A 27,014-nucleotide genomic window follows, 5' to 3' on the forward strand; every position below is an offset into this window, starting at 1 on the left:
TGAGGACACAACCGTTCTTCGGGAAGCGATCTTCGCACATTTTGAGCGCGCTACTCCACACGACAGGTGTAGAATGCCTATGCTGCGGTTTCGAATTTCGCGCGAAACGTGTCTCCCCACTGAGAGCGTTTCCATAGCAACAAGAGCGCTATACGTGAAGTGATTTTGAAAACCACTTTCGTGTGATCAAGTGAGAACGCTAGCAAAGCGATCTTCCAAACTGGCTTTCTGAAACGGTTCCCAGTAAACTAGTTTTAGGAACGTAGTGAGAACAGCCTCAAATTGGGATACAAAATGGTTTTCATAAACTACATGTATCTACTTTTTCTCTCATTGTGTTTTTTTATCCCCCTCTTTCTGATAACTCTCTCTCTCTTTCCCTCTATCTCTTGGTCTCTACATGTGTATGTACCTGAGGAGTTGCTTTCACCCAACCATGATCACAAACAAATACCAAACATTTTGACATATTGGCCGGTATTCTGAAGTCGGGTTTAACTTAAACTCAGGTTTAAAGTTGTGGTTTAAGTATGGATAGCCAACATAAATGATCACTAACAGTAGAGATATCATATTTCATCTCATTTGGCTCTCAAATATCATTCATAATTGTCTAGGAAGTATAAATAGATGATTGTCTTCACCATGGATGAATCAGGAAAGAGCACAGTGAACATAAGAAACATACAACTTATTAATTTGGACACTTTTGGCTTCCCATAATGTTAGCACAGAGTTTATATACCATGGTCTAAGTTAAACCTGCCTTCAGAATATGGGCCATTGTGGTTGACATGGTTAACAAATTTGAAATGTAGTTTAATAAGGAAGAAATAAAATAATTAATTTTATACACTAAACATGACAGTCACACTGGGATGTACATGTACATTTGTAGAAATGATTTACAAACAAATAATATGAATAGAGATGGGGATGATCAGAGAGCTAAAAAATCAAATTGAATGTATAGAATATTTGACAGTAATTTTGTCTTTAATAAAAATGTGAATTTCAGGTTTTTTTTTCTTGAGTTCTCAAATATTCTGAAGCAAAGATGCACAGTGTACATATGTGCATGTATAATAATGTACAAGTAGTTTGGCAGGATTCTCTTTGACGATGCAAATTTATTCACAAATTTTCAGTCCGGTTCGGGAATTTGGAACAGTACTAGCCGAGTCCCTATGTAAACATCCTACATGTACATATATGTACATGTCGATGTGTTATAGTATAGTGAGAATAGGCCAAAGCAGTTGTCATCCATGAACATGTTATTCAATTCATGTTGGCCATGGCGAGCCAGTAAACAACAGTGTGTCAGTGCGACATTAATGTGTGGGATCGAGAGTCCTTCCCTGTCACTCAGGAAGGAGTATCAATGACACGCTGACATTTTCCACCAAACTACTTCTCTTGTTTCGTCAACGGAGACTGGGAACTTTGGTAAACGTCTGTTCCGATACATTCAAACCCGTGTTGACAGTCTTGCCATGAATGATGAAAGTATTCTGCGTCCAGATACTGCTCAAAACTTCTTGTAATAGTAGGCCTACCGGTACTTACATGATAGCACACTGTAATGTTGAACCAGTATTCTGTTGAAATGAGACACAGAAAGACAGAAAAAAGAGACAGGCAGAGAGAGTAGCTAGAGAGAAAGGGAGAGAGCTGCAAAGGGGAAAAAAAACAGCATCAACACCAAAACCAGGGGGCCGTTTCATAAAGCTGTTCGTAAGTTAAGAGCGACTTTAAGAACGACTGGTGATCCTTTCTTGTGGTAAATGGTATATACATTGGTCATGGTTTAGCACGTAAGAAAGGTTCACCAGTCGTTCTTAAAGTCACTCTTATCTTACGAACAGCTTTATGAAACGGCCCACTGGAAACGTGATTTCAGCACATACAGTAGTATGCCAAATTACCAAATTAAATAGCCTACAAACGATATAGGACTACAAGTAGGCCTGTAATAGACACATCTACAATGTACACGTACAACATTCAGATCACTTAAGGAAAAATAAGAAGATAGCAAAAATAAAGAATTCTGTGTGAATATACATGAAGGTAGGTAGGCTATCTTCATGGGGCGATGTAGTGGGATTTTCTCTGCACCTTTGCCTATGACCTTCACATCTTGATACAGTATGACCCCAGATGGCCCTCCAGTGACCTGGGATGACCCAATTTCGTTATTTAGGACCACTATCAGAGCACTGTTTACCCAAGAGTTAGCAAAACATTCCAGGGTCCTTTTTTTATGAAGCTCAAACTTTGCTCAGGTCCTAACAAATTGCAAGAAAACAAAGTGTTTACATGTAGGCCGACACTGTGTTCTGGGTAGTGGGGAAAGGGGCTGGGGGGGGGGGGAGGGGGTTGGGGTTGGATGGGAGAGAGATCTTTACAATAATGAATGAGTGTCCACACCATATTTTCTCATTTTTCCCATACAGATTTAATAATCCCTATAATTCCCCAAAGTAAAATCTTTAGAAAAGGGTTAAAGTCATTAATAGAACTGTTTATACATGTAGGCCCTACTGAAGGCCCTGCATTTACTTTATTTTATTTCATTTCATTCCATTCCATTTCATTTCCAGACCTATACTCATAACAATAGTAAATTTCAGTACATTGAAAATAATCATCATACTGTACAATATCCAACATAATAGCTCCATGATCAAAATGAAAAAAAAAACACACCTAAAAAAGGAAAGAACACCAGCTAGGCAGCTATTAAATGCCTTGGCATTACGATTATCAAAAGAAATCAAGTTTCTGTTTAAAGACTCCTCATTTATAGCTGGTCTTATAAAGAACACTAACATTCTATTTTAAAAATTTGTTTGAAATAATAAAATGATTGAAGTCAGGGATCCCTCTTTTGCATATGAATAGGTGGAAAAATAAGGAATTTTATTTAAAAAAAAGTTTACAAGTGAATGTGGAAGGTGAATTGTTATCATGCCCCTCATGCCCAATATACAATGCAATAGTATGCAATATAACACTTCTGAAGGTGCAATAGCATCCATTATGGCATGCAAAGTGATTATTTACCATTCAAAGCCTATTTGGTCATGGAATAAGATGTTCTGAGAGCGATTCTTGGGTGAGCCTTTGGTATCTGAGGAATTTGGAGTGACAGCCTTGGTTATGCTACCAAGGAAAGATATCTTACTTGGGAACTGTCAACAGCTCGCTTGTAATGAGGTTTGAGATGCTCTTAATTGCTACGTTTTTTATATGCATTCACACTGTGAATATTTTGACCGTTTGAAGTTTTAAGAATATGGTTCTGGGCAAGAAAAGATCCCAAAGCATTGTAGAGTATTTTGGGGAATTGTCAACAGCACGCTTTTAATGAAGTTTGAGATGCTCTTCATTACTACATTTTTTATATGCATTCACACTTTGAATATTTGGACTGCTTGAAGTTTAAACCCAAGTTCAGAATATGGTTCTGGGCAATAAGATCTCAAAGCGTTGTAGAGTATTTTGGGCAGGGCTACATGTATGGGACCATACAACATTTTTTTTTTCTAAAATATTTTTTAATTTATTTTTTATACACTTTTAGGACTATATTTTAAGTAATGGCATGTGTACACTATGCAAATAACTACGTGTATATTTGAAGTATACTGTAATTGATGGGGAGTGGAGTGGAAGAATGGAGGGAGCACTGAAAGTGGGGAGGAAACATGTAGCCCCCTGGGGCTTTTCTTAGAAAAGGTAGCTCTTGCCATTGACCGCATGGTAATTATGAATACGAGGTCAGCTGCTACATGTACAATACATGTAGAAAATTGCTGAATTATTTCTACAATGTATGCTTTATGGAGGCTGGCTATGCCGTACTTGTATTTGTTTGATTTTTTTGGGAGGGGAAGGGGACACAGTGGGGGGGGGGGGGGGTGCCATCACGCCATTGAACTACACATGTATTGAACCATGATTACACTGTAGACTGAATTTGAAGGGGTAGTAACATTTATACAGTATGTACCATTTATACATGTACATTAGGGGAAGTGGGATGGATCACGAGGGTGGGGAAGGGGGGAGGGGATCGACACTGTTTAGTTTTTGTGTACAGGCGTTTTTTGCTGGCTATACTCGAAGGGATCATACTTATGTTGTGTGTACTCATCTATTAAATTTATATGTTTCTTGTTCTATTTTTTGATGTCTTATACCCTTTTTACACAGGATTTTCTTAACCCCGGACTATCGCTAACTCCGTACTATCCTTAACCCCGTACTATTTTTTTTCCTTTTCACACATGCCAAATTGTTATCGCTAACCCCGGATAAGGAATGCTTGCTTTTCACACACGAAACTCGCTAACCCCGGACTAGTGGTTTTTGTCGATCATTCGTAGTACAAGTACTTCACTCGTACCTTTTTACACACGCTAAAATTTCCTTAACCCCGTACTATAGGTGGGGCTAAATTGCCATTTAGCCCCACCTATAGTACGGGGTTAAGCTTAGCCCACTTTCGTTTTACACTAGCGATCTTAACCCCGTACTATCGCTCTTAGCACCGCAATTGCTGGGATAACCCTGCTTTTTTGCAGGGCCAAATAATCCCGTACTAAAGGTGGGGTTAGCCCACTTTGCAAAAATGCTGTGTAAAAAGAAAGTGGGCTAAGCTTAACCCCGTACTATAGGTGGGGCTAAATGACAATTTAGCCCCACCTATAGTACGGGGTTAAGGAAATTTTAGCGTGTGTAAAAAGGGTATTACATACTGTACATGAAATATTGATATTAATATCAATATTTTATGTATGTTCATGTAGGACATCAAAAAATAACGGTAAAAATGCTGATAATTATCAGCAAAACAATAATTTTTTAATCAATTTGTATGTTGCATTTTGATTCTTGTTGAGAATACAAATTCATTGCAGTGAACAATTTTTCTTTCATTGCATTTCAAAGACTGCTACACTAATAAAAAGTCTTGTGTAGCCAATTTTTTTCCCCATATAGGACTACAGAACATAGTTGAGATCTTTTTTCTAATAGTAGTAGTAGTAGTAGTAGTATGGTATTTATTCAATAAGAAAACTGGCAAAACAGTCCAAAGACTGAAAAATCCAGTGCACAGTATAAACAAAGGCAAATTACAATATTATAAAGATGAAATAAAAGCAAAAAATTACAACCAACCGATAATCATATTACACAATCATAAAAGATATACCAAAAGAAACATATTGATCAATGAAGCATGTACAAACGTCAAGAAGTGTGAAAGTGTAATTCGAACAGAACGCAACTAGGGCATTAAATGCTATATTAACTGTACAACCAAGTAATACAGGGACAAAAATAAAGGGGAAACAGAGAAAGGGAGGGAGATAGTGAGAGGAAACCAATGTTACGGGAATCATAAATATAAAAAGCAAATGAGAAAAGGAAGATAAAGAAAAAAAAGAGAGGATGGGATAGGATGAATGATGAAAAAAGAGAGACAAGGGAAAAGAGTGGGAGGAAAGAAACAGAAAGGAAAGGTAAAGGAGGGGCAGATGAAGGCAAGATATGGAAAAGAAGACCAACAGAAGGGGGAAAAATAGTAGGAAAATATGGACGCAAAGCTGGTTAAAACCTTGTCAAAATATAGCAGTAAGTGATAAAAAAAATATACCAAGAATACGTCAATGAAGAGAAAAAAAGGTGAAATGTGTGGTCAATGACCAATAATGCTGATCCACTTTGGTATTATAAAAGCAAAATTATTATCTGCTTGTATAATACAACCCTACACATATGAAACTGCAATGTTCATCAAACCTCTAGGCCCCTACTACTGACTAGTTTTCAGTTCCCTTTATAATGGCCTTCTTAGCACTACATGTATTTGACTTCCATGCATAATGGAGGCATGAAGAGAACTGTTATTTGCGTTGGCATTGACCTTATTGCAATAACGTGACTGTCACCCTCTGCAAATAACTGTCAGCGAAATGCTACGCACGGGTTAATGATGTAAAAGTCGTTTATGACGCGTACGAGATGACATCGTGACATGGTGTAGATGTGTAGGTTGGTTGACCATAAGAACTAGGATTTAAAGATTTGAAATTTAAAGGGGGGGGGGGTATTTATTGTACACAGTATGTAAATGGAATGAATAAATAAATGGATATACAATGTATAGAGTAAGAATGACTGAGTGAATGTATGAATGAATGAATGAATATTAAAGTAAATTCATAATGAATGAATGAACGAATGAATGATCAAATAAATAAAACGAGTATTAGTATTTAACTTCATAATGAATATATGTGAATAAATGAATAATAACTAAATAGTAGCATAAAATGAATTGATTATTGATGGTGCATGTAGATAAAAATAGATAAATGAATGAATATTAAAAGTGAATACATGTACTACATGTGTGACTAAAGGAAAGATTGAATGAATACATCAATGAATGAATGAATGAATAGATGGACACATGAATAATAATGGATAAATGAAGGAAGGAATGAAGGAAGAAATGATTGAATTACTGTATTAAAGGAGAATGAAACCCTTGAAACCAGCTGAATCTGTATCAAAGGGAAAAATCAAAGAAACATACATGTATTGTCGAAAGTTTGAGGAAGATTGAATGAATAATAAGAAAGTTATGAGCATTTGAATATTGAGATCACTAATGCCATGTACAGTAGTTCCTCCCATTGGCAATGCGACCAAGATCTGTGATGTCACACACGTACAACCCCCTCATTACTTTAGTACTTATTTCACTTATATTCTCACTTTTATAGAGTCTATCACAAGGTGAGGTGTTCTCATTACGAGAGGACAGAGGTTTCACAACATTATATCATTGATGAATCGTTTTTCATATGATTAGAATGAGCAAAAAGAGATGTTTTGGGGTATATTTTCAGTGTCCAAAAGGGGAGAGTTGTTCATCTGTGACATCATAGATCTTGGTCGCATTGCCAATGGGAGGATTTCCATAGCATTAGTGATCTCGACATTCAAATGCTCATAACTCTTCTATTGCTAGTCCTATTTTACTCAAACTTTTGTAGATCTTATTCTTTGATTTTTCTGCTTTCACAAAAGCTAGCTTGCTCCAAGAGTTTCATTCTCCTTTAAAGTGTTGTACTTGTAGGAAGAAAATTGTGACTTGTGAGAGAGATGGAGAAAGCGAGAGCGATGGGGAGTTGGGGATGGGGGATTGAGAAAGAGAACAAGGAGATGAATACATCAATAGGGAGACCTTCGTTCACTCAATTACTCTTGAATCATTGTTTGCCCAACTTGCCATCAAATTCGGAAACAGTATGCACAAAGGAGTTTTGAATGACTCACAAAACTCACATTGATAATGGTTGCGTTTGCACCATCGGGTACATTTCCTCTCTAATTCAGATAATGAGAGAAGCTTTGGACTGAGAAATGATGCCCAGCGGCCAGCGTCCAATTTGATGCAAAACTTAAATATATTTTTTTGGTAATTTTTATGTAGGGGCAATGCATATTTCGTTGCGACACTCCCTGATAGGGGGAGGAGGAATACAAATTTTAGAGAAAAAAGTTTGAAAAATGTTCGTCTGCTTTGATTTGTTTAATAATCATTTAAATTGAGAAAATAGTAGGCATGCAGTGTACATCTACGTGTTTAACACATTGTCCCGTATTCTGCAGTCGGGTTTAACCTAGACCATGGTCTAACTCTGTGCTAAAATTATGGGAAGCCAGACGTTTCAAATTTTTTTTTAGTTAATGCTTCTCATGTTAACTGCGCTCTTCACTATAGATTATTTAATGGTGAAGACAACTGTCATACTTATCCTTCCCAGGCAGTTAATAATGTTTTGGGAGTCAAATGAGCTGATATATTGAACCTCTACTGTTAGAGATTTATGTAACAACTGGTTTTCCATAGTTAAACCACAACATCCAGAGTTGAACTTAAAAACGACTACAGAATACGGGCAATACCTGTATGTTGGAAATTTTACAGGGTTCACAGTGCAGATTTACTGGGGCTATTTTGCCACTTGACCACTTTACATAGGCTAATTTGGACACCCCTCCCCCTCAATACCCCAGTAATTGTATTCACATGTTTTGATGTACCAGTACATACTGCACAAGTAGAAATCAACATTTGTTTTTGCACCTGTTGGTCTGTAGGCCTACTCTGCAGAGACACCCTTCTATTAATTTCTGATGGGTCAATCTTAGGCAATTTACGGCTCAGATTTAGGGCCAAATCCCTGTCCTTAGTCATCAATTAGGGACCTGAAAGTGGATTATTTTCTCCTAATTTTCACTGCATGTGATTCCATGCCCCCCATTCGCACCATAAACTTCCATTGTATTACTGGGCACCATAGGGCCGTCTACACCAGCCAGAGTTTTCAAATTAGTGCACTATTTCTGATCCGATCTGAACAATCTCGAGATTATTTGTAATGGAGACGCAGTTATCGCGCTAGTTCGCTGGATTAATCTTGAGATTGCAATCCCAAGTCAACTTGAGATTATTTGCAAAAAAGCGCGCTATTTTACTAATTATCCCACTAATGCGCAGGTGCAGACACACTCAGGATTATTGCCTTTATCATTACCAATATAAACACTTGATACATGTAGGCTTTTTACTACTGCACAAGACTTCATAAACATATTAAACATAAACTTGTAAAATAACTCTATAGTGTGAATGACCCTCATACATGTATGCCTCTGCTAATGTTACCAGTTGCAAGGGTTTATTAGGTCCGATTAGACTGGCAAACTCTGAGCATCTGTTGTCTAATTAAATGTCAATTGATTCTTCTCAATTGCTGGGATGTAGCTGTAAATTCTCATGTAATCATGGTGTATCAGTTTTTGTCAAGGAAATTTGCAGTTTGCAGGCGCAATGGGGGTGAATTATTAATTGTCGTCCTTGGATATAGAGTTATTTTGTAGTTCCCATCAAATTATAATTATGAATTGAAATTATCAAAGAACTTTATTTTGTTCATGAACAAAACAAAAACAAATAAGTAAATGAAATATTAAAAATGGATGAATTATAAAAATATAATAGGAAAATTTTGCACCTTTTCTGGAGGAGACAAAGCAGTACAATATTGGGATGATTAAAAAAGAAATTGATGACCGAACCAACAACAAAAACAAAAGAAAAATAGTGTAAAATAAAACGTACAGAAATAAGTGGATAAATGATAGTAGAAATAATAGCTGGATTTATCATTTGTCCAGAGGATACATGTATACAAAGCATTAAATTACAAAATGAATGACCAAAAAAAAAAAACGAAAATAGATAACACTTCTTTGGTGAATGGGTATATTTGAATGAACTAATTGAAATAAATGAAGAACAATGATTGAATGAATGAATGAATGATTGAAATGTAATAGTTAAAAAAAGTCTAGGCAAAATGATTGGCTTCTTGAAAGAATTTATAATTGAAAAAGGATAATTGAATGAATACTTCTAGAATGATTGGATAATTAAAAATTAATCATGGAATTAAATGGATACTCTAATGAATGGGTGAATGGATAATTGAAAATTAATAATGCCAAATACATGTAATTGATTGAATGTACATAATGAACAAAATCAAATCAGTTTATGATGAAATGAATGGATGAAGAACTTTTTCAAATGTGCATCCAGGGCCCCATCTTACAAAGGGTTGCGATTGATCCAATCAACCACAACTATATGGAAAGCCAACAACGCCATCATAATGCATGTATTTTTCAAAAGAAAATTCTAGATATGATCTACATGTACACGCACTGTTGTCTTGACAATTCAATGTGCTTTGCTTTCTTTACAAAGGACATTGTGCAAATTTCCTGTAGAAAAAGTTATGACACTGATGGATTTCCATAGAGTTGAGGTTGATCAGATCAATCGTAACTTTTTTATACATGTAAAGACTGGCCCTGGGCCCGTTTTACAAAGAGTTGCGATTGATCCGATCAATCACAACTATGGACGGCCAGCAATGTCAACATATAGTATCCATGTTTGTTCAAAATATTTTCCAATTATGATGTATATTCATGCATTCATTGTTTTCTTAAAAATTCACTGTGCATGCTTCTCTTTATTTTAATACAAAGGACATTGTGCATATTTCCTGTAGAAAAAATTTGACACTGATGGATTTCCATACAGTTGAGGTTGATCAGATCAATCGTAACTTTTTGTGTAAAGACTGGCTCTGGGCCCGTCTTACAAAGAGTTGCAATTGATCTGATCAATCACAACTATGAATGGCCAGCAATTTCAACATATAATATTCATGTTTGTTCAAATATTTTCTAGATATGATGTATATTCATACATTCATTGTTTTTTTTTAAATTCATTATGCTTCTCTTTGTTTACAAAGGACATTGTGCAAATTTCCTGAAGAAAAAAATATGACATTGATAGATTTCCATACAGTTGAGGTTGATCAGATCAATCGTAAGTTTTTGTATGAAGACTGGCTTTGATCTACATGTATTGTACATTCATAAAACAAAATAAAAATCAGTTTTTGTTCAATACATTTGTGTTCATGTGTTTTGCCTTTAAATTTTCATTCAAAGTTTAATTGAAATTTTAGTTTTAATTGAAATTTTATTTCCCAGTAAAATAATCATCAATTCATCTGGACAGTCATCTTCCCAATCACACTCTGTGAGTTTGTGCATTCTGTTGGCCTACATCACAATAGTAGATGCTTTCACGGGGATTAAACACTTTCAATTAAATTCTCCAGATGAAACCCACCTACTCCAACAATCTAATCCAATTATCTGATATTAATTGATTGACAGTTTATACAAAAGCGGAAAGAAGCTTTCTAGCGCAATGCTGAAATTTAATTTTGTTTCAATTATTAAAATGGTTGACGATAATAGAATGGAATACATGTCGTATGACAGACATGGTGTGCGTGGTATTCATGCTTGTGTATAACAGTCATTACTTCATTTTGTTATAAAATTGAATTGCCTCAACGTTTAACCATTGTTTGATGCGGTTGAAATTAAAACACAATCGAAAGTAGAATTCAGACTTATTTTGAGATAATGGTGGTTTTGATGGTTGTTATCATGAATGATGGTGCTTATTATGAATAAAAAAGAAAAAAAAGAAAATGAACTGTTCATCTTCTCTATTGTACTTGAATGGTTTACAGTACAAAATTAATTCATTTTTAAGCTTCTCTTTTATACTTGCTACGAAGATGGGAGATATTCTGTATGATTTTGTTATTTAGCTTTTCCTTCTTTCTGTTTTCTATAAATCACATTGAGAAATTCTCCCACTTTCATGTACATGTAGTTGTTCCAAATACAACATGTGACGTGTCTCAACAATAGTTTTTAAAAAGGTGTTTCAATCGGCATGGTCTGGCTTTGAAGTTTGAATCATGACTTTGTTTAGAATCTGATACAATAGGCCTTCATACCGTTTTTTAGAATTTTTTTTCAAGATCCCCCAAATCCAATTTGATATCAATATGTAGAAGTTTTGTAGCTTTCTCATAACTTCAAAAGTCAGACACAAAACAGAATTGACATGGGTATTACATGTATAGTGAACAGGATGGGTAATTATGTAGGGAGCGCAACAGAAATAGGCCTAATCCCCAGAATTTTATCTGAGAGTTTTTGGGTCCCCCTTTTGTAATCTCTCTGTTCAGGTCCATCCAGCTCTGCAATACAAAATCAATGTTGCCATGGTAGTGGCTCATTTTTTTTAACCCAGAAAAGTAGGAACTTTAATAGCAAAATTATGTAGAATCAAATACCAGACTCAATGTTGTTGTCCGTCCTCCAGGCAGATACGTGTACATGTATTTAACTTCGAAACAACGTCAAAATATCTATTATTATAAAGAACAGGATGCGTTCAATTTAATAGCGTGTCAAGATTCCAAACAATAAGAGAGGCCTAATCCCCAGAATGTTCTCTTTGAGTTTATAATCCATCTTCTGTAACCTTTCTACAGTAACACCTGTAGTCTGCAGTGTCACAGTTTGAATGTAGAAGGCCTGTATTGTATTTTACCTGTACTTGGCTTCACTAGACTCAGGGCCTTTTCACATGTGAATCTTGAATCATTGTCTTGATGATTACTGACACTGTTGTTATCGTGCCTGTGATTAGCGTTCGTGATTCTAATCATGTTCTATTTTTTTTGTTTTTTTCACATGTGCTAAATATTCGTCATTAGCCTTATTTTTCACTGGAATAATCACTCAAATTACAATTTTTTTTACCTTGTGAAAGGGCGCTTAGTATTTTCTAAAAGAAAACTTCAAAACAGCTGGAATTGTCCAATTATATTGAACAAGATGTGTTTTAGTAGTGTGCTCAGATTCCGCACAATAAAAGTGCCCTAATCCCCAGATTGTTCTCTTTGAGTTTTATACGCTGTAAAAACGCTGGTGTTAATTTAGCACCATCCTGGTATCTATATCGGAAAACACCAGAGAGGTGTTGAAACAACACCAGCTTGGTGTTAGGCTAACACCAATTTGGCATTTAAGCAACACCAATTAGTGTTAAACCAATATCGATTTGTTTCAACGCTTCTCCGGTGTGGACCAATCAATATAGGCTACATGTAGATACCGGGCTGGTGTTAAATCAACACCAGTGTTTTTGCAGTGTATTGTACAGTAATCAATCTTTTGTAACCTTTCCTTAGTAGTATAACACCTTGAATCTGCAATAGGCAAGTGTGAACATGTAGTCTATTCCTCTAGTCTGTCACCAAACCTTGGCCCTGGCAAACATGACCCTTGACCTTCGGTAACATACTGCAGTCTAGAGTTTCAGGTGACAAGGATCTATTTCAAGAAAAAAAAACTCTAGATAATACTGGATCCTGCAATGGAATGAAGGTAGACGACAACATTGTACAACCAACTACATGTGCTGTATGTACAGTACAGTGCATTCTCAAATTACTGTAAATGGCCCATTTTTGTCTCGCCTGCATAGCAGAGTGAGACTATATTGTATGTAGGTGCCGCTTTTCCGACAGCGACGGCGGCGGCGTTGTCAATATCAAATCTTAACCTAAGGTTAAGTTTTTGAAATGACATAACTTTGAAAGTGTACATGTATGGACCTAGTTCATGAAACTTGGACATAAGGGTAATCAAGTATCACTGAACATCCTGCCTTGGTTTCAGGTCACATGACCAAGGTCAAAGGTCATTTAGGGTCAATGAACTTAGACTTTGTTGGGGGAATCAATATCAAAATCTTAGGTTCTTTGGTTCAAAAAACTTGGACATCAAGTAACATTTGATTTAATAGAGCTTGTAGAGAGTCGGCCCTTCGAAACAACAAATTCTTCAGATTCTTCAGATGTATTTTTCACTGCCTGTCAACAACAATATGTGTCTCTGATTTCTTCGTTGCTAAATCGTGATGAGGTGATGGAAATCAAATGTGTTGCTGGAAAAGGAAATAATTGTTTGGCGACCTTTGGAAGCAAACATTTTCTAGACTAGACGGAGCAGATTAGGAGGAAGATTGAAGTGGGGAGTGTTTCACGAAACATCTTGCCAGTGATTTTCACTGTCATATTAGCTCTCAGCCAATCAGATGCAAGGATTTCAGTAGCTTATAACCAAAGTCAGTGCAAAGTCACCAACTCCAAGTATCTGTTTTATGAAAGGTTCGCCATTGGATATTAGTGTGCTATACCCTTTCCAAATTAGGAATATGTTAAACCTGTGAGCTCTGTTCATATTGCACATTGTAAGATAATCTGAATGCAGTGAATGAGTTCATGAATCATTTTATTTACATCAGGGCCCCCGTCTTACGAAGAGTTGCTATCGATCCGATCAACCACAAGTACATGTACATGTATGGAAAGCAAGTAAAGTCAACATCTATAATGCAAAATTTGTTCAAAATGTTTTCTACATGATGTATACAGTCATCACTCTCTTCAGATTCAGTGTGATTCTCTTCGTAATGCTATAAAAGGAGATTTCCTGTAGAAAAAATGATGGTACAGGTATGGATGGATTTCCATTCAGTTGAGATTAATTGGATAAATCATAACTCTTTGTAAGAAAGAGCCCAGCATCCCATCTTACAAAGAGTTACAATTGATCCGATCAATCACAACTTCATGTATGGAGGGCCAGCAACGTCAACATCCATTATGCATGTTTGTTCAAAATTTTTTCTAATTATGATGTATATTCAAGCATTCATGGTTTTCATGTAAATTCACAGTGCTTCTCTTTGTTTTAATACAAAGGACATTGTGCAAATCTCCTGTAGACAAAAAATGATGACACTGATGGATTTCAATTGAGTAACAATTGATTGGATCAATCGTAGCTCTTTGTAAGACCATGGACCTACTACTCTAGTAGGTCCATGGTAAGACGGAGCCCAGGGCCCCATCTTATGAAGAGTTGTGTTGATACATGTGCATGAAATACACTAATCTATGACACAGTACAGTAGTTTCATGATATATTTTTCCTTTTCATTCTTTTTTGTAAAAATGTACAGGAAAAAGAGAGATAACAACCAATGGTGGGAACTGTTTGATCCCAAGACTTCCCGCTTCTATTACTACAATGAAATGCTACAGAAAACGGTCTGGCACAGGCCAACCAACTGTGACATCATACCACTCGCTAAACTACAGGTAAGATCAGTATATTCAATATGGTTATTAAATTGGCAATATCGAGGCCTACTCAGCATACTTATAAAGTACTGTGGATTAAAATTATTGAAAAGTTTCATTCATATGATGAATTTGATACTGCATGTATAATGAAATGTAACAGAAAATGGTCTGGTATATCCTGTACATGAACAAGCAGTCCAACTGTGACATCATACATGCATCACTTGCTATTAAACTACAGATAAGATCAGTATGGCAATCAATATTTTTGAAGAAAAAAAACCCACAGCGAATCCTAATCAATGAAATAAAAATCTAACGCAAGACTGGTGTACAAATGTAGGTGGTGGCTGCGCTCCCTCGTCTTCAGCATCAGAAGCATGGCTGACGTCCGGCGCAACAGCATCGGACTCGTAAGGGCAAAGACAAAAGCTACAGCCTCTGGCTACATGTAGATTAAAGACTGTAAATGTGTTTTGGGGAGAAAAAAATGCACACATCTGTACTAATGTACACAGCACTGTATAGTTTGAACACAACACCCAAAACAGAATGGATGTTGAACTACACTGTACATTGTAACACCATGAATTTGATACTGGCATCAAGTGCTTGGTTTGGTGTTGTCATCTGTAAGTTTCAGATGTGACCAGGTTTAACACCGCTCTTCGTAGTGAACAAGTTTTGCCACCTTCTTCAGTAGAGCACGTTTCTCCCCATGCTCGCAGATGTGTAGTATATCTAGCTCAGATAGATTGAGTCTTGTTGGATAGAGAAACTAAAAGCTCTTAAAAGATTAACCAATCCCTTTGATAATTGAAGTACAGTCCGACCTCTCTTATCCGGCCTCCCCTTATCCGGATCTCTCTATTATCCGGACGCACATTTGCCGAGATTTTTTTTTTTTTTTTCAATTCAATCTAGTATGTGAGGAAATGAGATTTCAATCTAAACTCAATCCTATGCGCAAACTCACTTTGATTACATATATTTTCCAATATAGTCTACCTACAACATTATTTTTCATGAAAATCACTAAAAGAATTTAGGCAGGATAATTTTCCAGTAAATCAGGGCGCAGCGCAAACATTTCATCACGTTCTCTTTTCGTTTCCCGGGAAAAACAATGCGTGTCTCGCTAGCTAACGCTAGGCTTCAATACGGACAGCGCCATCTATCATGTTTGAGCCTACAGTCAGTATAACAATGGCTGACATTGGGAAGCTGCGATACCCACCGCGATGATCTAATTGTAAAACTTTCATTCTCTTTCGAGGTATGCTCAATCATTTTAGCAGGTAAACTATCCAACAGTTTTGGCCATCGATCGATTTCATTTCCGTAAAAATACCGCCTATAATTTGCACTGACACTGCAGTGAATACTGTCTGAACGCCCACTACAATTAATAACGTGTAGCTACCGCCGTTAATGTTGGGCAGGCAGCAGCTGTGTGTATTTAATATTGGGTCTCCCAGATCCGGATAAATCCCTTATCCGGATTGGTGCTGGTCCCAACGTGTCCGGATAAGAGAGGTCGGACTGTACGTCTATATGTAGTTGTCAAAAGCATCTGGCAAAGATGGTAACTTTGAACAAGGAAATGAAAGGATCGGAGAATAGATCAACTGAAAAGGTTACATTATTGAATGGAATGTGCTGTAAGATGTCTCAAATCAAGAGTTCCCTTTCAATTGAAAAGGCATGTGGTAAAACAGTAATGATTTAATCATGAAAGAGTGTTCCTGGGGGGTAATACCGCCTTCACACTGGCATCAAGCACCGCTTCAGTCCCGGGACTATCCCGAGACTCGCGGCGTTGCCTTCAGTGTGAATACTTGGACCCACAATAAACTACCCCAGGATAATCTTGCCTCATTATATTAAAGATACTACAAATTATCGCAAGGCAAGCCTCATAGTAATAGCATTGGAACAGTCACTACAATCCCGGGATAAACCAACTGATCAGTGGTTTCCGGTCATATCAGGGTCACAAGCTTTACATGTGTTTGTTTCAGAGGTTATTAACATCACCCGCTGCAGTGTGAATGGTTTATAGTGGTGTCGCTATCCCGCGACAGCAGCAACAGGATACACGTATGTTAATAATTTGAAAACCACTGTGAAGACGGTATTAGAGTTGCATTTAATGCCTTGTTGCGTACCTTATGAAAAGCATGACCGCATTGGTCAGATCATGCCAAGAAGACACGCACTCCTGCGTAATGCGTATTAATAACATTGCGCGTTGCGAATCATATATGCGTTGGCACTTCAGTGCGACTCTAAGTCATACTTATATCTTTGTGAAACACCCCCTCTGGTCATATTTCTTGGGCCTATAAAACATAAATCATAGCAATTGATCATGGGGGTTGATTTTTATAATTGATTGTACACAAAAATCTTTGCAATGAATTAGTAGAAAAAAATCAGTACATTAGGTTGGTAAAATTAGCTCCTGAAAAGAAAAGAAATAATCGCCTGGTGATGATAGTGGTGTTGTTGATGATGATAAATGATTATAATGTAATAACAAAAATAGATGCTTTCATATTATAACAATAATAATTTAAAGTTCATGGTAGATTAATCTCACCTTCCTGTGCACACAACAAAAACGATCATGCTATTATTTAATTTTGTCCTTGTCCTTGCCCTATAAAAATATTGAAAATTTTCAAAAGACCTTTGGTGATGTGATGATGATGGTGATGATGATGATGATGACGATGATGATGGTGATGATGATGATGATGATGATGTTGATGATGGATAATGATGATGGTGATGATGATGTTGATGATGATGAAGACGGTGATGATAATAATGATTAAAGTTTGATTGTAGATTAATCCCAATATATGGACAAAAATCATCACTCATGCTATGAGTCAATTCCTAGGATGCAATAATCAATCCACCATAAAAAATGCACAAATTACCACATGATTCTCACACATGCACTAGGCAACTCTAGATCTATCATAATTGTCCCAATTTCTCAAAGCACTTGTTTCTAATAATGAGGTCAATTGAGGTAGTGTTCAAATTGAACAGATGTCTGTTTTGATAGTATGCATAATGATTTCTTTTTCTCATTTTTCAGAGTTTATGCTGTGGGATTGATAAGTGCGAACAGACAAGTGGGCGTTTGACAAAAGCAGTTGCTATTATAAACCATTCGTTGAAACAGGCGTAATTCTATGGAAATGAGGGGGGGGGGGAGGGGAGGGTGACATAAATATGTACAATTGGCCTACATGTTCATAAGAACTGTATCTAATAGACTTTGGGACATACCACTATTAATTAGGCCTACATGTGTACAAGTGTACTGATAGGGAATGACAGGGAAATTGTGAATGTCAATTAAAAAAAAAATGACTGCATACATGTACATTGTTTTCAATACAGTACAGCAAGAAATTTACCCACATTAATACTGCACTCAACCCAGGTGAAGTGAATGGTTGGGTACATGTTGACCTACCTGGCAGGATTAGATGGGAAGTTCACCCTGACAAAAAGTTTATTGTAAAAATAGCAGAAAAAATGAGAAAAAATATTTGTGAAGGTTCGATAAAATCCATCAAAGAATAAGAAAGTTATGAGAATTTTAATTATGATTTGTGACATCATATGCGAGCAGCATTCCTACATACCGTATGGTAAAAAATCAATGAAATATAATTTTCTCAGAATATTGAGAATGGTGTGTACTGTACCTTCAGTATATCAATAGACAAATCATTTCACACCCGCTCCTAAAAATAAAACAAAAATAAGTCATCATGAACCATTGAAAAAATTGAAATTTATGCATATTATATTACATAACAAATGGGGTATCTCTTTGATGACGTTACAAATCCAAAACTTAAAACTCTAATAACTTCCTCTATATAAAAAGCGCTATACATGTACATGCCTGGGGGGGGGGGGGGCCCACTTACATTGACGAGTGGATACTATGTGCGACCAAAAATACACGTAAAAAGGATGTTTTTTCACGATAGGGCACGTTACGTACGTAACATGATAAGGGTGTCAAAAACACTAAAATAATGAAATAAGGGTATGTATTTTCGCTAGGAAAGCTACGTGTTTAGGGTCAAATTTGCGAGGATGTAAAAAATTAAGACTATTGTTTAATAAAGGATGTACTTTTGCCCCAAGAGTCAACACTACATGTACGTGTTTAGAGTAAGATTTGGGCGAGATGTGGAAGGTTGGGCTGTACTAAACCCAATGATGTAGATGAAGGTAAAACCGACGACTGACGTCCGTGACATAACAATAAAAATATCGCTGTACTTGTTTAGGGGGTCAATTCAGGGAACTTGCCAAGAGTATTGTTTTGTTTCCAATAATGTTAAGGGTAGGTTTTCACACGCAAATACTTGTTAAGGGGTGCATTTTCAGAAAATGGAAAATACGTGTTTAGGGTGCTTTTTGAGACCCCATGGTCGCGCATGGTATCCACTCGTCAATGGAAGCGCCCCCCCCCCCCCGGTATACATGTAGTCGAGTATTACATATATTTACAATTATATTATTTTTTTTAAATTACCAATATCACTGTTTTGGGGACTAGAACTGGGAATGAGGGCGAGTTCTTTCGAGATTAATCTATCTGGATTTTTCAATGAGATTATACTTGTATGTATTTAATAGTATACATGTATAGTATTGGCCTTGTGTAAACACACTAGGCCTATTATAATATAGAAGAGGGAGGGATAGAGGGGGCAACATGGTGTTGCGATCCAACATTTATGGCAGTAGTTTTGGTGATTCATACATTCACAATCAATAATCAGGTCACGCTAATCCCTTTTATTTTCCCCTCATTGTTTTAAAGTTTGACTTTCTCGTACATGATCCTTTTCTGCTATCTGTAATTTTCATTGCCATTGGAATGAATTTGATTGTCACTGGACACTACATTACACTGTACGTTGTGCATACAACGACCATGGCTCTGTTCATTTAAACACTGAATTTGAAAACTGCAGTCAGCAAAAATGCTGCATTCTTTTTTTATTCCATTTTGAAAAATATAACGAGATGTTGAAGTCTATCAAACTTTGATGAATTTGTCTCAAAATCTGGCTTCTGTACACAAGAGAGTTTCTTGATTAAGTTTGGACTGCTTCCGTTTTGTTGGATACGGTAAAGTTTTGGAAGAAGTTTATTTGACGAGACATGGAACTTTCACAATCAATACGGAGGACTTTTAACTCTTTGGATTTGTTACTTTTGGGATAATCAATGAAGATTTGATTTTAGCCTTAGAACTGTTTTACCATGGATTGGATATTAGCCTTGCTCCAGACTTTTGTGTTACTCTACTCTCATGAAGTTCATCCGAATATTGCAAGGATCATTAAAGTAAGTTTTTGTGTTTTGTTTGAACTTGCAATAAAGTGTAGGCATATACATAATAATAATAATAATAATAATAATAAACAGTTCTTGTATATCGCATATCATGATTATGAATAATGTCTCTATGCGCTTCCAAAGGACTTGGACTTGGATATACATACATGTAGGCCTATATTAGGGCGATTCCATGCTAGAAAAATCAGCCATTTTCACAACATTTTTCACTCTACTGTCCAAACGAACAAAGAACTTCAATTTGCTTTGTGGTAATATTAACGTACTACTGGGTAGACATGCAAAAAACTGACAACCAACAAAAATATGTTGTCCATAGGTGAATTAGAGCTTAAAATGTTGGGTGTCGTACGGGACATTTCTGCGTCCCGTAAGACACACAACATTTTCACCTATAATTTACCCATACCGGTTATCAATTTTTTGTCTCACCTGCATAGCAGAGTGAGACTATAGGCGCCGCTTTTCCGACGGCGACGGCGGCGGCGACGGCGGCGGCGGCGTCAACACCAAATCTTAACCTGAGGTTAAGTTTTTGAAATGACAGCATAACTTAGAAAGTATATGGACCTAGTTCATGAAACTTGGCCATAAGGTTAATCAAGTATTACTGAACATCCTGCCTGAGTTTCATGTCACATGACCAAGGTCAAAGGTCATTTAGGGTCAATGAACTTAGACCATGTTGGGGGAATCAACATCAAAATCTTAACCTAAGGTTAAGTTTTTGAAATGTCATCATAACTTAGAAAATATATGGACCTAGTTCATGAAACTTATACATAAGGTTAATCAAGTATCACTGAACATCCTGCATGAGTTTCACGTCACATGACCAAGGTCAAAGGTCATTTAGGGTCAATGAACTTTGGCCGAATTGGGGGTATCTGTTGAATTACCATCATAACTTTGAAAGTTTATGGATCTGATTCATGAAACTTGGACATAATAGTAATCAAGTATTACTGAACATCCAGTGCAAGTTTCAGGTCACATGATCAAGGTCAAAGGTCATTTAGGGTCAATGAACTTTGGCCAAATTGGGGTATTTGTTGAATTACAGCCATAAATTTGAAAGTGTGTTGGTCTAGTTCATAAAACTTGGACATAATAGTAATCAAGTATCACTGAACATCCTGTGCGAGTTTCAGGTCACATGATCAAGGTCAAAGGTCATGTAAGGTCAAAGAACTTTGGCCACGTTGGAGTAACCAAGTATCACTGAACATCTTGTGCGAGTTATAGTAGTTTTCAAAATCAGCACTGCTGCTATATTGAATCGCGTGATGCAGGTGAGACGGCCAGAGGCATTCCACTTGTTTTAGTTGGATATTAGTTTTTCACATGACTACTCACTATAGCTTTATCATTGACAAAAAAGAATATTTTATTGCTCAAGCATTCGGCTAGGAAACTCGAAATTGTTGTCAAAATGTCCCGTACGACACGTATGGAATCGCCCATTACGTGTACGGTATTTGACTCTACTATAATGGAGCCTACACGTGCATGTTGGACATGTAAACAAAAAAAAGATCGATATTGATCTCCAAATACAGATAAAGGCCTAGAGGGCCTACCCTATGAACCTGTTCAGTAAAATTCATTTGCATTTTTGGATATTTTATTATTCGAGCTACATGGCTACATGTATCGGTCTTTGATTTAAAGGACTAGCTCACCCCAATGAAAATTTGATTTGAACAAAAAGCGGAATATCCATCAAACATTGAAAATTTCATCAAAATCTGAAAGTTATGGCATTTTAAAGTTTTGCTTTTAATTTCACAAAACTGTAAGTACTGGCATGCATCTCTCTTTATTAATATTTTTATCTAGTTACATGTTCCTTCTTGTTCAATAATTTTTAATCCTCTCAGGGCCTACATGTACATGTATACTAAGATTATTCCTTCATTGACAATTTTGACATTGTCTCTTGATTGTTTGCAAACTTGATCAATGTCAGATGCATACTGTATACATGTTCACACAAATATGTTGATTCGTCCCTTTAAACGAAATCTACACCAAACTGTTGTTGCCACGCACCCCTAGCCATCCATCTGTTCCTTGCACAGATGTGATCCAGAGAAACACCACAGCTTCTTCAATAATATCCTTGTTGCTACCGGTAGGGATTCCCTTCCCCGAGGGATTATTGGCAGATTAGAAACGGCTAAATTTAGCTAAATCTTCTCTTTTCTCTCCCTGTGATGATACTTTTTGGCTAGAACTCCAGGGGAAAGGCCCTGTTCAGACTAGTGTTTATATACCAAGTTCCTACTGTCACGACTTGCGCCACGATTCAAACAGGATACATGTACTTAATAATCGTAGCAATCGTAGTGATCTTTATCAGACCGTATCAGATCAGTCGTGGCCATCGTATTGACCGTAGAAAAACTTTGAATAGTTAAAAAAATTTGCGTTAAATCATGAGAGGCCTCTCTTGGTTTTTGTAAAGGATTGCACGGCAGTGGGAAGGAGACCTATTAATGTTAATATTAACAGGTTTTGATAAAAACTGATTTTAGCTATTTTTTCTTTATTAACTCGGCTTTCTGTGTGCTAGAAGCTTTTGCAATAGCTCATTTCTTTTAATAGCTGACACTCACACTATAGACTATAGTCTGCAGTCACAAGTGTATTGTTGGTTTGCGCATAGTGTATCATGCAGAGTCTGGATTGGGAGACTACTTTCACTCATCTCCTATGGCTGTGGCACATACATGTTCATGTAGAGTGTGGAGTCTAGTCTAAACTCTAGACATGCAGTTCTTTCAAAGTTGAGTCTGTGCTTGCAGACTTTGTTCAGAACAAAAACAATAAAATACAAATCCTAATATTGAGAATGGCCCATTTAGGCCAAGAAGGCCAGACAGTGGCGGACGTGTGGATGAAACACATGTACATGTAGGCCAACTGTTTTATAATTTTTTTTCATTTAGAGAAAATATCCTTGTTCCTAATAAAGCCTTTCAGGGGAGGTGTTTGAAGAAAGGACTTGTCGGACGTAATAATCCGAAAGTCCTGTTTTATCCGACAGTTACCATAGTAACAGTGCTTGTCAGCCAATCAAAATCCAGGAAAGATGTCAGATCTGACAACTTGTCGGACGAAAATGTTGATGAAACGCTCCCCAGTAGTACATAGGAAACATATTTTACAGAAAATCATGATTGATGAAAGCATACTGGTAGCCAGGTGCAGCCTGAATTATCATGTACCAGGGTAATTAAATTTCGAAACCGTTTTTTCATTTGGTTGGAAAAAGTCAATAATAAAATTGGTGTAGAAATACACAATAGTGCCTACACGTGTAAATGGACATGAATACATACATGTATGAACACTAATAGGTCTGCGCCCTATACACCGATGTGTAACTTCACATGTGAACACTACTACATGTACATGTGCATGCAGGTCTACGCCCTATTCACTGATTTGTGCTAGTCTAAATGAATCTGCATACTAAAGTATTGCTTTAATGAGTAGCTTGCTGAGGCCCATGCTGTTCCAGTGTGATGGTGTGAAAAGTAATTAAAATATACATTAATTTATTAGTGCGCATGGGGCCTTGAGTCCTATAGGTTGAGTTTATAATGAAAGAATGATGTTTGAATGGATTTTGAAGTTACACTATGTACATGTAGGTTGAGCTTTATAATGAAAGAATGATGTATTAAATTATGGATTTTGAAGCTACACGTATGTATCGTTTTATAGTGAATACATGTAACATTTGCTATATAACATAATGCACATTATGCACACTGAAAAAAGGTTGGGTGTTAATTTTAACACCAAATTTTATAAAAAGCTTAAAACTGAGGGGGGGGGGGGGGTGGTACATTTAGGCCTACAATTTAGTTCTTGATTTCAAACTTTAAACAGAAAAAGATATCATTCCTGATCAAATACTTGATGTATATAGAGCTATTGTGAAATTACATTCACATTTTATAGTACACATTCAAAATAGGGGGAGTGTTCTCATACCCTCAGGTGATCCAGTATTTGTCCATACAGTGTATATATTTACCATTGTGAAAGGCATTTTAGGCCTTTTATTTCATTAAATTTCATTTTTTTGTACCCACTTCTGTTCTTTTGTTTGCAAATCCATCAAAAATGTCTAGGAAATTACCGCTAGCGCTAGATAAGAAGTGACTATCAACGAACAATGCCATTTAATTTGATAGAAGAACATAGAACTAAATGTACATGTATATGACACAAACTGAAAAAAATGAGGGTCTTGTATGAAGGCTATCAGCGACCTTAAATGACCTCTGTGTGGTTTGGTTATTGAATGAAGCATAATGTGTACCTCCTTATTCCCTGCTACAATGTATATTTGGTCTGATGGGTTGGGAAGTGAAGCTTGCATTGGTCCATTATACGCCTAATGAGCTGTAAACATGTAATGATTTTCTTGCACCTAACCCATCCAGTACTGACACAGAAACGGGCTTGTGGGACTGAAGAATTGTATTATTTGCCCAACCCTAATATTTGAGGAAAAAGGGATAAACCCCCTTTGACATTGTGAGAGTTAAACAAATTAATCCAGTAATGATGTAGTTATTTTTAGTACTTTAAATAGCAGAAAAATTAAGAGGAAATATATTAAGGTTTGATGAAAATCCATAGAATTTTTGAGAGTTATAAAATTTTACAATTTTTGATTTGTGATATCATACATGTCGTACAGCATTATTATTGCTTGAAAATAAATAGTTTATCATTTACATCGTAATTGTTACAGTAATTTACATTAATGATTAATCATTTAATTTTTGAAATTGCATACTAAAATTACTATGTAAATGTATGGAGGCTTCCTTAATACATGTATGGTAAAAACTTTCTTTATGATTATGAAGAGCATACAGTGTAATGTAGGCCCACAATCTGTATTATGCTTTATCTTACAATAACAGAGATCTAATTTCTTTAAGATTACATCAGTCCCACGCTAATGTAAGTCATGTTAGTTTAATCCTTATAAATGCAAGGGTTATCGACCTTCAAGGCATCGCAGGCATTATGCATGCTTCCAGTGGAGGGTGATGTCGATGTGTATTCATAGCAGCACTTTTAGCTGTTATTCTATTGACGATTTCTTGGCATATGGTGCAGTAGGGTTGCGTATCGCGTTACGCGGTGCTCCCATTCACCGGACGAAGTCTGCCCAAGGGCGTTGCATGGCACTCACTCACACACAGGAGTGGTTGAATAGTATACATGTAACTAGTAGCTCTTGACTGCTGTTAAAAACTTGAAGGAACTCGATGGATGCAGACCTGTCGACCATTTTGAATTTGGAGGAAAGATTATGAATTTTTGACCATTCGGACGGTTCTGACCTCTACATGTACAATGTATATTTCAATATGAATTACCACTTTCCTATTTCTCTTGTTAAAGGGAAATCCAACCCAAATGAAAACTTGTTTTTATAAGGAAAAGAAAAATCAGACAAGTTAATAGGTGAAAGTTTGAACAGTATTGGACAAACAACAAGAAAGTTATGAATTTTTAAAAATTGTAAATCTTGGTAATCACTATACCCATGGAGACTTCAAATTGGCCACATATGGGATGTCATAGTGATGTAAGGCAAGGACTACTCTTTCATGTACTCCAATACATATTATGGCTAAAATTTCATTTTTTCCTAAAAGTTTTATTTCAAATCATATTTTTCTTTCATGAAGACCATAAAAGAATATAATACTTGGGTTATATGTACATGTAGATTACTGCCCCAGGGGAATGGGCACTTAGGAGAAAACCAAAAATCCCTGATAATAAAGTACATGGCCTAGATGGGAAAGTTGTCCTTGCCCCTTGTCATAATTTACTTCCCCAGTTGCCAATTTGAAATCTACATAGTATTAGTGATCTCAATTTTAAAACAGCTATAACTTTCTTATTGCTTGTCCGATTTCTTTCAAACTTTCACCATTCTGTTTAATTCATTTTTCTCCTTCCCAACACAACAGTTTATGACAAAGGCTGGATTCCCCTTTAACTTCACTGTACAATCCTATGGGAACTCCTTTTTGTCCCCCTATTTCTTTTATCATAGCAAAATCATTCCTATTTTCAAATCATATGGAGATTATGAGCTGGGAGATCTGCGTCCAGGTTATGGGGGGGAAATAGTGTTTATATTTTAGGGGCTATTTTTTTTGTCCACCTTTGTTGATTTTTTTTTGCTTCTCCTTTCATTTCAATGGCTACTTTTTTGGCTGTATAATAAGGGCATCATGACATGAAGTGATCGGTCATGGGGCTGATGTAGTCGATTGATTGCTTTGATCATTGTATATGATCGATCGTAAAATTAGCCCAAGATCAATCGCCTATAAAAGTTTTATGTTTAACAGGACCCAGGTACAGTTACATGTAGATCTGGGGTGGTCAAAATTTCTTGATCTCAACGGGAAAGTGGGTAGGAGTGTGGAAAACGTGAGAAAGAGAATGACTTGATTATATGTGTTGAATTGTAGGTTGGGACTAGTCTGTACATGTAGGTCCAGGCTCTGATTGAATCTGTGATCAACAGGTGGGTATTCACACAAGACTAGCACATGTAACACTTGCTGTACACAAATAACTGTAGGCTACACATTCGATCAGACCCCTTATTAAACTTGAGTGAAGGGTTTGCACATCAGACTTGGATGGGACACCCTTGCTGGAATAAGATGGAGACTACAAAAGAGGGAGCCCTATTTTCCATCGTCTGGCTCCTAACAATTGATCTGTCTGACGTACCTAAAGAGGGGGCTATCATATTTACCCCCGAAGTAGGCAATGTAGATCTTCTTACAATCATTCAGATGTTCGAAGCCTTCTTTCCAATAGCCTCGCAGTCACATGTACACTGGATTG

At 36.5% G+C, this 27,014-nt stretch overlaps 1 protein-coding gene across 1 annotated transcript in view; it reads left to right on the forward strand.

Moving 5' to 3' along the window:
* Positions 1–14,564: 14,564 nt before the first annotated feature.
* The window catches only part of LOC129263233 (uncharacterized), a 51,880-nt gene continuing 39,430 nt past the window's right edge, over positions 14,565–27,014 (forward strand). Inside the window, exon 1 of the mRNA XM_054901153.2 lies at positions 14,565–14,711. Within this exon, the coding sequence (XP_054757128.2) occupies positions 14,565–14,711 (147 nt within the window). The remainder of the gene's footprint in view (positions 14,712–27,014) is intronic.

This window comes from Lytechinus pictus, chromosome 6, assembly GCF_037042905.1.
Source record: "Lytechinus pictus isolate F3 Inbred chromosome 6, Lp3.0, whole genome shotgun sequence".
NCBI classification, from domain to species: domain Eukaryota; kingdom Metazoa; phylum Echinodermata; class Echinoidea; order Temnopleuroida; family Toxopneustidae; genus Lytechinus; species Lytechinus pictus.